Source organism: Cydia splendana, chromosome 2 (genome assembly GCF_910591565.1).
Source record: "Cydia splendana chromosome 2, ilCydSple1.2, whole genome shotgun sequence".
NCBI classification, from domain to species: Eukaryota; Metazoa; Arthropoda; class Insecta; order Lepidoptera; family Tortricidae; genus Cydia; species Cydia splendana.
Genome location: NC_085961.1, coordinates 659172 through 673733, shown reverse-complemented (window position 1 = coordinate 673733; position 14562 = coordinate 659172). Strand labels below are relative to the sequence as shown.

General features: G+C 36.7%; 1 protein-coding gene and 1 non-coding gene across 4 annotated transcripts in view; both read right to left on the bottom strand.

The window, feature by feature from the left end:
• Positions 1-691: 691 nt before the first annotated feature.
• The window catches only part of LOC134801598 (uncharacterized), a 77106-nt gene continuing 63235 nt past the window's right edge, over positions 692-14562 (bottom strand). For 2 of the 3 annotated variants that reach the window (XM_063774219.1, XM_063774231.1), the window contains 12 exons: positions 12874-12997; positions 12561-12669; positions 12028-12232; positions 11526-11752; positions 9562-9753; positions 9157-9304; positions 8622-8838; positions 7558-7781; positions 6994-7166; positions 6378-6552; positions 5860-6040; positions 3123-3268 (listed from right to left, as the gene is read on the bottom strand). In XM_063774219.1, coding sequence (XP_063630289.1) covers positions 3124-3268; positions 5860-6040; positions 6378-6552; positions 6994-7166; positions 7558-7781; positions 8622-8838; positions 9157-9304; positions 9562-9753; positions 11526-11752; positions 12028-12232; positions 12561-12669; positions 12874-12997 — 2120 coding nt within the window. In that variant the 3' untranslated portion in view covers position 3123. Of the gene's footprint in view, positions 1300-3122; positions 3269-5859; positions 6041-6377; positions 6553-6993; positions 7167-7557; positions 7782-8621; positions 8839-9156; positions 9305-9561; positions 9754-11525; positions 11753-12027; positions 12233-12560; positions 12670-12873; positions 12998-14562 lie in introns of those variants that run through there. The other variant, XM_063774225.1, reaches the window with a different exon arrangement.
• On the bottom strand, positions 4830-4902 carry Trnar-ucg (transfer RNA arginine (anticodon UCG)). Its single transcript has one exon. It is a non-coding gene; the product is annotated as a tRNA-Arg (tRNA).

Below are 14562 nucleotides of genomic sequence, written 5' to 3'. Positions count from 1 at the left end.
TAAACATTGTGAACAAAAATGCTTTTAACACGTTATTCAACCTAAAGATTTACACATAGTCAAATTAGAGATTCACCAGCAATATCATTCTGAATTTGTTCTTTGAAATACGTATAGTTGTGTACCTACTCAATAATGGCATAATAGTAAAAAACCGCAATATTTTTATTAAAAATAATCAGATTATGGTAAATACATCATTTCTTGTTGTTTAGAACTACGAGCGCAGTGATAGTATTTCAGAATATAAGGTTCGTTTTATTAGGTTAAACGTGTAAATAAAGCCTTTGTTAACAATTAATTAATTAAACAAATAATAGTTTCGGTAATAAATGTGAGCAAAGTTTTAATTTATTTGTGATTACTAATCTAAAATCTCTCTGTAAAAGTACTTATCTAGTTTACATTTATATTAGTTAATTTATTCTTAAAAAAATATTATTTTTTAACGCTATATGTACAAAACTTATAAAATAATCCTATAGCAAAATACTTATTGATATATTAAGTACAAATTTGAATAATAATTGAACATTTTAACCTCATGCTTAATATATTTTGTGAAACCTCAAAAAACTCAATTAAAATGACACAATCACAAAATCTTCGTCATAAAATGTTAACGATCGTTTAATGAATGATAGTCATTAACATCAGGTCTAATAAAATGATTTTTATTTAAGGATCCAAAATTATAAATAACTTTCAAGAATTACGAAAACGGGTAATTTTGTATAGATACAGAGGTTACACAGTAACCTGTTTCCATTGTTTTTGAGTGTCCTATAAGTTGACATTTCAATCTTAACTTTAATTTCTTGTCATATAGGTTTTTTAACCTGGTTAATTTTAAAATTTGTATATTTTCGAATAAAAAAATTAATAGGTAATGATTATAGATTGAGATACTTTAAAAGATTTGATCGAAGTCCTAAGGTAAAATCAGCAAAATAGTCAAGTATTCTTCCAACGTTTATATAGGTACTAATATAATACACATAATATTTTAATATAACTATTCTTCGAAGGTACATTCACATTAAAATTAATTATATTTAAAGAACCCGCCACTTGCTCCATATATATATAGATATATCGCAATATACAGCAATTATTTACAATATGTCGTCTTAAGAGTAAAGAGGTGAATAAAATAACTTATTTTAAAACTGTGACACGAGACTAGATCTGGTTTGGGAGTAATACAATAAAGTGGGAATGTCCTAATGTACATAAAATGTTCGGTGCAAAAGAATTATTGGTAACTAGAAATTATCGCCCGTCAACTCCGTCAAAAATCTGGAAAAAAATAAATAGTTGAAATAAATCACGAGAAAATTATTTACAGAAAGTTATTTTTGTTAATGTTGAAGAGATATGTTGAATTTAAAGGTTTTAAATGTAATATTATTATTTTATGTGCAAATCACCAAACCATTTTCTACTCAACTACTTTTTGAAGCATTAGTTAGTAATATTAAATGTTAAAATAAGAAGATACGTTACTAAAATCATAATATATTTTTAACAATAAAAACTCGTACCCTAGTTTTTTGTTCTGTAATTTCTTAATAATATATATTATAAGTATCATAACATAACATGCCAAATAATATGTACAATTATCAATTTATATCCTAGTGCAAAAATAAAATTAGTGCATTGCTAAAAAGCTTCTAAAAGAAAGCCACATTAACAACCAAAATAACAATTACTTACTTGCCATTAATTTTGTGATTATACACGCATATATTCTAAATATAATATTAATACAGACTCGTATACTTCTAGTATGTTACAATACAAGTATTATAATTTTGAAATTTTTGTTTTGTTTGTCTCAAAGTTCAAATTGATATATTTTCATGCAATATGTATATTTAGATATTTTTATTAATAAATAACGAAGATATTTTTCCATGCAATATTGAAGCTTTTTGAGACAGATACCTACTATATTGGTAATGTTAGCAAGCATTATTATACGTATATGTAATATAAAAAGTACAATATTAGCAGATTTTATTATTATTTTACTCCGAGCAATAGTTACAAATTTAAATATTAAAATGTATGTTATACTACATTATTTAAGCATCTAGATTTTTCGTTACCCGATTGTTTTGTGATATAAGAAAATATAAAAACTGTTACATAAATAAATAATATAGTATTTACAAAATCCCAATACTAAATACACTGGCACATTTCAAACTACAACCAACTAACTATACTACATTAAAGCTGTTCACCTGTCTAAAACTTAAAATAACCACTAGTTGCTAAGTACATAACCAAAAGTTAAAAATATGATGCTCAATAGAAAATGGGATCTTCTCAAAAGCGTAGACACTTTTTCGATCAACTAGACAAATGTCATTAAATAAATACACATTTACAAATTTCCCACATATGTAACTAAATACTTCAAAAAAAGAATGTAGAATTGTTGTTTGTACTTTCAAATAAAACGTAAATTCTTTACTGCCTTTTTTGTCGAAATCCGTAAAGTTCCATAAGTTATGGGCGTTAAGTTATGGGGAAAAAGTATCCCCATAACTAAGTAGGTAGGTGAGTAAGTGGGGGTAGTAAGTGTCGTATTTCAATATAGAGGTATATTTTTACGATTTTACTACATATACCCTGTCCCTCTATTTGTATCCTTCAAGTACTAGGCATGTTAGGCTAGTATACCCATAAGGCATTATCTTATGGGGTACTACTTACTTATCCCACGTAACCCACGTTTCGTTATAGGGCGCTTTAAGGCATTTATTTTGTTCATATTCCCTATCCCTATATTCAATATAAGCCTTCACGTATTATGCATATATGTTAGGCTAGTATACCATACGGCATCATCTTGTGCGGTATAACTGCGCCCTTGTTTTCGCAAGGGATATTGTGTTATAAGGGCCTAATATTAAGGGCAATATAAATTCGTTTAGTTAGTTTTCCCTGTCCCTATACTCAATTTTAACCACCTTCAATTACTATGCATATGTTAACCTTGTCTACCCGTACGGCATTGCTTTATGGGGCAATACTACTACCTCATTTTCGTTTCGTTATATAAAGCATAGGATAATTGCTACAGGGGTACAATATTCAAGCATTGTTAAATTATTCCCTGTCCCTATAGTCGACGTAGACCCTAACGACTTCACCTTCGTACTTGCGCTGCGACGGCATGAAGTAGAAGTCCGGCTGCGACATGTCGCGGCCACGCGGCAGCGAGTACGTCGCGCGGTCGGGCCGCGTCGAGTACCTGCAAATGTAAACTTACGATCAATACCTTTGTGATAAACATTGCTAGAGAGATGAATATGGTGGGCTTATTCATAAAAAAAGGACAGTCGTACTTAAGGGGCTACCCGAGGTTTTCATCGATTTTTGGCAAGTTTTGAATCGTATCTCCTTTTTTTGCACTACAGATAGAGTTATAAGACAAACGGTTATCGGTTTTTCAATATTTTATCTCCGGTTTTGTCCACCGGATTTTGAAAGTAATAAATACTTATTTTTTTATGAATTTTTTTAACATTGACTAAAAAAACACTTTTTTCGTATCTAGTTTGCAGTGAAGGATCTTACATGTACGAAATCTACATATTTGGGTTCGTCTTTGACGTCTCCAAAAACGTGTCCAGGGTTTTAATTTTAAACTAATTAATAAAAAAGTTATGACCAGAAAACCAGTTTTTTAGCCTAAAATTGTTCAACTTTGAAGCCAAATATCTCGAACACAATGAATTTTGAAGTAAATATGGGATACTATAATGCTTAAAGCCGTAGCTGTTAATATAATAAGCTAGAAAAAACATTAGAAAACTAAGGGATTCAGATCGAAGGTCATTGGCGTGGGGTAGCCCCTTAAGGTTCGTTGTTAAAATGTGATTTAGAGTCCGTCTAAACTAACTCTGTAAGAACAAAGTTCAATTAAAAATGTCATATTGAAAAAACGCGACATATCAAATGTTAACGCGCCCTAAAATAAATTCTTTTTTTTTATGATATAGGAGGCAAATAAGCAGACGGATCACCGGATGGTAAGCGATTACCGCCGTCCATGGACACCCGCAACACCAGAAGGGTTGCAAGCGCGTATTTTATGTATTAGTATTAGTATTGTAGGTTTTACGATCTATAAGTATAGAGTAATCTGCAGTAGGTATATATATTTTCACCACACCAGCTCGGAAAGGCTTACTTTGCACTTCAAAAACTGATAGCAAAGTTGCATTTTATCCACATGTGAGGCAAAGTAATCAAATGCAAATTTTGAGTTGTTTTCTTATGTTTGCTGGTAGAATTGACTTTTAAATGATGATTTTGGATGATAAATATTTAATAACATTCATTTGGATTTGATTTGGTTTGATTTTGTTTGATATTTTACGTTTAATATTTGCTTTGGGTTGGTGTGGTGAAAAATTTTGTGTTTCACTCGGGGGCAAATTTTGTTTAACCCTCGTGCTTTGAAACCCTCGCAACGCTCAAGATACCATTTTCGAACCACTCGCTACGCTCGTGGTTCAATTTTGGAATCTTTCGCTTGCTCGGGTATCAATATTAGCACGAGCGGTTAAACAACAACTTTGCCCCCTTGTAAAACAAATAACTATTAACATAAATTCTGCTTTATTTAAACTTGAACTATTTTGTCCTATTAGAAATAGTTTTTTTAAAAAACGAAGCCAGTGAAAAAACCAAATGCTTATTGCTCAATTTTGCACAAAATTTTTAAAGTGATATTAAATCTAATAAAAAGTATGTAATAAAAAAACAACAGCTTCAAATAATAAGAAAAAAACACAAAAAGTATTTTTCGACCGTGACAGGACTCGAACCTGCAATCTTCGGATCCGAAGTCCGACGCCTTATCCATTAGGCCACACGGTCGCACAGAAGGCTCGGCGAAATTCCTCGCTGCTTGGCAAACCTCTTTTTTACCCTTATTGATCCATCCTTATTGACGTTGACACTTTAAAAATAAGGGCGGGAATATAAACGGTTGTTACCCATTATGGGTTAGGATAAAAATAGAATTGATTATTATTTACGAGTACGTTTCAAAAACTGTAGATTGTGATTTGATTGTTATAGTTTAGTTTCGAATATTATTAGAACGACAACATTGCAGCATTGGAACTATTAACAATTTATTAGGTAAGTAAATAGTTTATTCTAGGTTTTACCTTATTTTCGTTTCGATGTTGCCTACCGGTCTTTTTTCCTCAAAAAACCAGTGGTTAATAGGTACGCTACGTCGTATATAAATACCACATAATATTTGTAGCTTTCCATAAAGCTTTGCTTCAAGTGCATTATGGTAACATTCCATTTCTAACCGCAGCTGCACTACCGGTACTGAACGCGTCGCTGTCATTGTCAATTTCCATAGTAAAATTGATATATTGAGCAGCTGCGATTAGAAATGGAATGTTACCATTAAGGACTTTTCCATCTGAAATTCCAACAGAAATTCTGATAGAAACGTCCTTATTGCAGATGAAGCATAAGGACCCTTCTCTGACGGAAATCCACATTTTATGTGACTACCTAACGCTGGTGTGTGAGCGGGACATCACCTATACGTGCATAGCGCTGTCTCACTCACAGGAGCAGTGTGTTGATTGGCAATTGGGCGGATACCTACTACAGGATTTTGTTTGATTTCAAAACGAGAGACCGACGGAACCAGTATTATAGTTATTATAATTTGTGGGTCGCAAATGTACGGTAAAAAAATGTAATATCGTAACTAGTCCATTTTTTTCGCTTGTTATGTTAGGGTAAGCCATAACTATAGTTATAATATCATTGGACATATGACAACTCTAGTTCCAAGCAACTCACCCATATTGTGGTTGCGGCGGCCTCGGCCGCTGCAGCGAACGCGTCTCGTGGTAATATTGCGCGGCGCTGTTCGGGTGCTTGGGCTTGCCGTTTCCGTTTCCGTTGGCAGCCATCTTGTTTCCGTTGCCGTTGGCCGCCATCTTACCGTTCTTCCCGTTCGGCGCCATTTTGTTGTTGCTTGCTGAAATTTTTACATAAGCAGTAAAATATAAATGAAGCAAGTTAGCCAACAACTATAATGAACCTTTTTGATGGAATTTGCTCGTTATAGTATTTTTCAAACACTACAATTTGCTAGTACAGACTATGCAATTTCAATACATCGTTAATACGGAAATTTGAAGTCAAAATAATCAATGGCAAATTAATAGGATGAAATTAAGTTACAATCCATAAGGCAGTAAAAGATCCACAAAATACCTAACCTAACCATTTGGAATAGATGAGCTGTTGTTATGTGGCCTCGCTGTCAAAGCAGTTGGCCTCTCAAATGCTGTAGACAAGGCACTGTTAGTTACCTGGCCTCGGTGGAGGTGGGTTCGTAGGCCTCAAAGGAGCGGACGTAGGCCTCTCTCTCAGCGGAGCGGTAGATGTGGTACTGTTGTATTTGTCGTCGTTCTCAAACGGCTCGAATGCGTAGTTGGTGTTAGCTGTGGAATAGTCCTTCCAGGCTGCGTTCGGGATTAGTTGCTCCTGGAAAACATGTACAAACGTATTACAGGAAAATCTGACATAAATCAACCTATCCAGACTGCTCAATATGATTTGTATTGTAGTCGAGGATATATAGATAGATAGATATAGATAAATACTTGAACAAAACAGAAAACAGCCCATAAAACAGGAACAATTTTTATATCATTTATATTCATCAGTTTTTGTGTGGGCAGTTTTAATCTTTTGAAAATTACTGACAGCAGTCGCTGTCGATACCAAGTAGATTTTGGTCTTAACGAGGCCGAAGAGCAAGTCCTGCGTATTAAACTATGATACTCACTTTCCGTTTCCCACTGCTGCTCCTATACAAGGTGCACCTGGCTTGTAATAACGCTTCTAATATAAGCGTTACCACACAGCCGACCACGATGTATAGTTTGGTCTCGGCGAGGCCTACGAATAAACGATCATACTCACTTTCCGTTTCCCACTGCTGCTCTTATATAAAGTGCATCCGGCTTGCAATAACGCTACTAATATAAGCGCTACTACACATCCAACCACGACGTATAGTTTGGTCTCGGCGAGGCCGAAGAACGAGCGAGCGTTGCCGCTTTCGTCCTCGTCGGGGATAGACTGAGTTGATAGTACTGGAAATAAAAAAACAGGTGTCATATACATACAGGAAATAAAAGTAATACATAAAAACAATCAGCCTATATGCATACTTCCCACTGCTGGGCACAGAGCTCCTCTCATGAGAGCTTGGACTATGGTCCTCACGCTAGCCCAATGCGGGTTGGGGACTACACATACAGCTTTGAATTTCTTCGCAGATGTATGAGGTTTCCTCACGATATTTTCCTTAATCGAAAAGCTAGTGGTAAAATAAATACCAAATGATAGTTCGTACATAAGTTCCGAAAAACTCATTGGTACGTGGCAGGATTTTGAACCCGCGACCTCCGGATTGAAAGTCGGACGTCAGAATATCCACTCGGCTGCCAATGCTTGTAAATTTAGCATAAAAAAAGTACTTACGACTCTGCGGCTCCAGCACCAAGAACTCCGGGTCCACATTAAGGTTCCCGACCTTCCCCAGCGCCAGCGTATCTCTAACCGCCCGCTCCCACCGTTGTCTGTCGCCGTCCTTGTCGCTCTCGTTGCGCGGCGCCGCGCCGAGCGAGCGAGCGCTAGAGCCCTCGATAAAGTTGCTTTCCATCGATTTCAGGGTCAACTCGGCTATAATGGCTTTGGTTTCGTTCCTGAAAGAAAAAAAAATACATAAACTTCGTTTTTCATACTGGTTTGGATAATTTAAACTCAATTTATTTCAAAGTTCTCAGAGACAACGAACGAACAAATTCCGAAAGGCCAAGTAACTTTTCTTCACTGCGAACACCAAAAAGCGATGTAACCTTTTATGCAGTTTATAACCAGTTTCTAGTTAGCTAGCTAGGCGTGTGATGCGGATCACAATGGAATGAATAATAGTACATTATTGTCGAGGCTCGGAAGTAGCTACTTGCAGGCTGAGGATTCGTATTAAACGGACGACCTTGGGAGTCCGTTTAAATGAATCCGAAGCCAGCAAGTAGCCTTCCAGCCGAGTCATATATAGTGCTTTTCTCAAAAATGGTGCAAGAAATATAAATATAATAGAAATATTTCACAGAAGCAACGTTCTCACGTTTATATTTTCACAGAAAAAAGTAGAATCAATTGAAATAATTAGCTTTGCCGCCTTTTATTTTTTTTATTAAAAAATAAAAGTGTATTTTTCTGCCGAAAATACGCCAACCTATTTGAGACAGCTAAATAGTCGCGGTACCAACATTATAATTATAAGTACTAATCATCTGTTTGGCTGTTTAATGGGCCTGTGCCTTCATTTGATATGGCCATTTTAACTTTTAAAAAGTTTGGAACACGACAATTAATGGAATTTGTATGCAACATTGCAGTCCCAAAATCGAGACTGCAATGTTTTTAACTTTTTAATTTTCGACTGACCATAAACTCCGCGCTTCGCGACCAATTTTTTAAACGGCAAAGTCGACTTTGCCGTCCATTTTTGAGAAAAACTACTTTCTGCGTTCCCTTACTGCATAAATCCATTCAGCTGCAGCCCCCGGTACCCCTTATTCTTGGAGACCTCTCGGATAAGGCTGTCCTCGACCTGTCTCTTCAGTTCTGCGAACTCCTGGGACCCTTCAGCTGGTGGCTTGAAGCTGTCAGCTAAGCCTGTGATGCGGATCAGCATGGTGTAAGCTGTTTGGCCGGGGATGATGGCTTCAGTTGTTACTTCGTCTTCGGCCGGTTCTAGAAATATAACATGTTACATAAGATTTTTATTTCTACACGCACAGAGTGAACATGCAATTATACGGAAATTGTTTGTCTATATACACACGACATGTGTGTATACGCTTAAATATATGTAGGTATGTAAATTCCATAATCAGTTGAAAATATTTTGGGGAGTCATAACAAGAAATATTGGATTAAGAGAAACTTGTTATTTACTGTTAATTTACAGCTGCCCATACATTGCAAAATGAGGCATTCTGAATTTTCCGTTATTATTGTCTTCGTTACTCTAATTGCCTGTGATATTGTGTAACGGTTTGGGAAACTCACCTGGTCCACACGGTTTGATGCAGACTCTGTTCTCGGAGACAATCGGAGTCTGCGCGTGCTTGCTTGTCCGCTTGTTGACGGGGTCGAAGCCGCCGCCGTGGGGGATGAACATCATGTAGAGGCACTGGCTGTCCGTGAACGCCAAGTCCTAAAAAGTCAAAATATGACTGTTTTCATCAATCTCAAAGTAGGTCACTTTTTTAGAACGCGGGTTAACGAGATGAAGATGATAAATGATAATCACTCCTACGATGCTAAGAGTTGTGTTTAATGAATGATGACACTAAACCTGGTAAGTATCTATCATAACGAAACAGTGTGTGTCGTAGTCCATCAAGCTATAATAGCGTTCGAACATACAACTACTTAGGTACGCGTTGTATTTGATGCCACTACTGTACCTACCTTAGAATCCTTAGTGTCCCGCTTCCTCACGAAGCTGAGGGTTGTCACTCCGTCCACGAGACTGCCGTACTCCTTGGTGATGTCCTGCTGAGTGTCAACCCTGGGAGCAGCATATCCGGACACCCAGGTGTCCATGATGAAGGGGCGCGAGGAGCGAGGGTCCACCCAACCAATGATGGCATCCGTCTGGGACTGAGGAGTAAAACATGAATAAGAATAAGAATCTTTTATTTGCGCTAAACATTACCAGATATAACATTACATGACATAAGTATTCATGAAAAAAATAATTTGCATTCAAGGGGCAAAAGAAAACGTATCTCAATGGGTTCCATACCAAGTCACCAACAAATAACAAACCAACATCATACATTCATTCGCCAAACATTTAACAACCAACTAAACATCCTTCCTGCTTCCTAACGTTAGCCGTTTTGCTTCAGTCCTAAAGAAAAATCAATTCGATCGAGGAAAACATCGCATCATGAGAAAATCTGCATAGGTATATCTGCGAATAAATACAAAGGTGTGTGTGTATAATATCTTAGACCGTGGACTACTTATAGCCCAAACTAGGGATTGCAAATCCGAATCTATTTTACAAAATCCGGATTTTCGGATAATTTTCACGCCGAAATCCGAACTTCGGATAAAATCCGGATTTAGGGAATGTTTTCTTGGTACCAGGAATAAAAAAAAAAACGACTTTCTAATAAGAAATTAGTCTTTTTATTTACTGTAATAGTCTTATGATCAAAAAACAAGTTATATTAATTACACAGTTATATTATATCAATAACAAAAGCAACTTGGAAGCAAAAAAATATCTTGTTTAATAATTTTAATTAAGAATCCTACAGTCACAACACTGAGATCAAAATTTCTTGGGGGTTTTAGCACATCTCCACTGCGGAAGTTGCGGAACCTAAGACAAAGTCAAAGTCAAAATATTCTTTATTGAGTAGGCTTAGCAACAAGCACTTTCGAATCGTCAGTTACAAACATTATCTTATACTAGACGGGCCCGCAGCTCCGCTCGCGTAAGTGAAATAAAGAGTTTGTCTTAAATTTAGTTAAATACCGATATTATTATGTATTCAACCCTACCAGGGTTTATAACTGTTATAGGGATTTCTTATTTGTAGCCGTTATTTGGATAACTTAATTCGCAAATTTCTCATTGCGAAAAGGCAAGATGGTATTTTTTCATCTACGTAGGTATTTATTTAAAACTTGATTCAACAAAAAAAAAATATTTTTATAAGCCTGTAGTTGCAAAAACATTTATTAGATTAATTTCCGCCTTATGACAAATATGGACGACCACCGCCGATAAATCGCCTTTTAATACAAACGTAGGTAGTCCCCATTTCCCTTTCTGGATATTAACATTAGGTACTTACTACGGCTACGGTGTCGCAACGACCCAAAGTGAGTCCTAGCCTCCGACACCAGATCACGCCATGTTTCTCGGTCTTGCAATAGCTCTCGCCAGTCGCCATGGCCGAGGTTGAGCAGGTCTTGAGCAACTACGTCGTTTCAGCGGTACCTAGGACGTCCACTCGGGCGTCTCCCATTTTGTTGTCCCAAGTACGCTCTCTTCACGGCACGGTCCTCTCCCATTATCTCTAAGTGTCCGAGCCACTGAAGCTGCCGCTTTGGTCTCTCAATATTTCGCCACTATATCGTAACACATCCTTATTTCTATGGCAACAAAGTTATATTACGATATTTGGCTGACTGCTGACTGTACATTTGCTTATTTGCAGTAATCAGAACATTTTAACGGTGCAAAAGGCAATTGTATAATAGTTTAACAAAAATCCGCAAATTCGGATTTGGGTTTAAAAATCCGGATTTAGAAACGGATTGAAAAATTGGCGGATAATCCGGATTTTCGAAGTTCGAATAATCCGGATTGCAATCCCTAGCCCAAACTCTTTTGTGACACGTTTAAAACTTACCATTCTCTTGTCGTTGCTGAACCCAATGCCAGTCCAGAGCTTGCTCTCCTTGGTAACAATCGTGAACTTCACAGAGTCCTTCCCCCTCTTCTGGCCGAGGTACTCCCAACTGGCGTGGTATTCGCAAGTGCCGTTGGCGAGGGAACAGTCAGCCGGTAGCTTGAAGTAGCCGCCGCATTTGTTCGCGAGGGGGAGAATGCCGCCCTGTGTCGCGGATTTGGTCTCTTCTGTGAACATTAGGTAATATTATTATTTATATTGATTATTTATTGCTTATTAAATACAGCAATTCTAAAAAACTAGTTAAGGTGTGGTCATCCTCTTTAGGCAATCCTTTAGTATACAAATACATATTGAATCTCTTTACAATATAGTTGTTTAACAAACTAACAAAATCTCTCCGTTTCCCTTTTCAAGTTGTAGATCTCAACGAAAGAAGAGATCCGGAAATACAAGTATTTATTCCAAATTAAAATGAGGATAATTTTTCATCAGCACTTACCAAAGAAGTTAAGTTTAGTAACGCCTCTCTGCCCGCCATGGCCGTGATACTTCAATTCATCCTGTCTGTAGAAATCCTTAACGGACGCAGTGCCTTGTTCGATTCCCGACGGCGGCGAGTGTCGGTATTTGCCGGGCTCCTGCCCGCGCGCCCAGATCAAGTGCATTGCGTCGTCGACGATCGAGTGGTCCGTGGGCTCTTTAGCCTGGTAAATAGTAACATATTTTATAAAAAGAATGTTCAAAACATGTAAAGAAAAATCTTGACCTTTGAGGGTCGCTGCTTGCTGTGTCGTACACATGCTTCGCAGAAATCAAAATTTTAAGTCGGGCTGTTTTTACATTCCGCATCTGTTCAATATTGTTGTAATTTTTTATCCAAATGGAAAATCTACATACGAATTAAAAATAAAATAATTCATGCCCACGACGACAAAGTTTGGTACGAGTAGGTATAGGAAATATTAGAAGAATCTGTTGTACAATCTGTGTTCATATCATTATTTTTGAATAAGCAACTGAATATCAAAGTACCTGAAGCTTCTTCCTGAACATGATGGTGGTGACGCCATTTTCCTCAAAGCCGGAAGACGCCGTGATGTCGTCGTGGCCGCCCCAGAACGTGTCCACACGGGGAGTAGACCTAACAACCAATACATTTACATTCAAACATACCGTAATAATATTTTATATTTTAAATGTAAAAATAGTTTTTTACAATTTGGTGCCGTGACCAGGATTTCTAAAGTTTAGTGAACAAACGATTAATTTTGTTTAAATAAGTTTTATGGGTCGAAGTTGTAAGCCTGAGCGGGGAAGTAGCTAGAAACCGTTTGTTTTATCTTACCTGTCCCTAGTGTAATAGTCCAGAACCCTGTGGTAGTTGCCCCGCGCCGTGCCGATGACTATATCCGTGCAGTCCATGGGGTTGAAGTCGTAGCCCGGCACGTACTCGTGAGCGGGGAAGTAACCTGAAAACCGTTTATTTTAACCAGGACTTTATGATACGTTAAGTCAATTTATTAAGTATAAATCGGCAATACAAATCTGTTTCTCAAACGCCTTTTTTAATTACCTACTCACGTTTCAAATCAAACGAAACATAAGACAACCAAGGCATATCATAAGATACAACTTGTTGCTTGTAAGATACAATATCTACGTTTTTTTATTCACAATTGAAATTAAGACAAACACAAATTACATAAATATGTCATAACAAGTTCTACAAATTTAGTAATAAAACTTAATCCTAAAATACATGAATTATTTATAGAAATGTCGAAAGATTAGAATAGAATATAAGAAAATGACCACATCCGTATGATTACCATCCACTCATATTAGGGACAAATCGTTAAAGATCACAACCAAGTAAGACTGAAAAGGTAAGATATGAAAAGAGGTGAGGGGAGGGAGAGAAGAGGAAATAGGAAAAGCATAGGCCAAGCTCGGCAAAGCGAAGCACAAAGAAAACTCACTAAAAGCTAACAAACCAACAGTTTTAAAATGCCGTAAATAAATTTGTTATACATCTCTGTTAAATATGTTGGTACAGTTGCCATCAGATATAAAAGTTAGAAACTGGCAATCGCAAACAAGTGTTAATTAAATAAAAAAAATCAACGGGTTGCACTCCGGGAGTGCCGGCAGAAGTGAAAATTCAATGACATTGTAACAGTTTTTCGATCAGGTCACGTGCCCGTCTTACGAATCTTACGGTCACGTGACCTGTTGCGAGTTTAACATTTTTTCCCCATCACAAAAAGTGCACAGCGCCGCTAAAGAAGTTTTCACTTCAAAAACTCAATGGCATTGTAACAGTGTCCGTCACACGTGACGTCACGTCTTACGTCTTACGCTCTCGCGAGTTTAACATTTTTCCCCATCACAAAAAGTGCACAGCGCTGCTAAAGAAGTTTTCACTTCAAAAAAATATTACGGCAATTCAAACAGTCTGTTGTTTTGACTTTAAGAAAAATCTACTACTAATGATGATAATACTTACATTTTGATGCCCACATAAATATGATGTGATGTGGCGTATCTTATAATTTAAAAAATCAATACATTTTCTTTGCATGACTTTGAATAAGAAGTTTAAGGTATGCGATTTAAGAATACAGAAATTAATGCAGTTTAGTTACCTCCAACCAGTAATAATATGGTGATATTGGTGATAAATGCTGTACAACATAAACGCATTCAATAACAAATTTATTTCTCCATTTACAACGCAAATTGGATTGTATTTGTTTCAAAAATTATATTATTTACTTTTGTGACGAAATTAGAATAGAGTTAATACCAAGACTTGGTAAAGTTGCTTTTTTTGCTATTGGATGCGTTTTTAAAAATGTGCAAAGCGTGTGCGTTACCTGTTTCTTCTTTAAGTCCTTTCACTAGCAAAGTCTCGCGTTCTGGTTCCGCTTTGGGTTCTGGAGAGGGTTCGGGTTCTGATTTAGGTTCAGGACTAGGCTCTGGTTCTGATTTAGGTTCAGGACTAGGCTCAGGTTCTGATTTAGGTTCAGGGGAA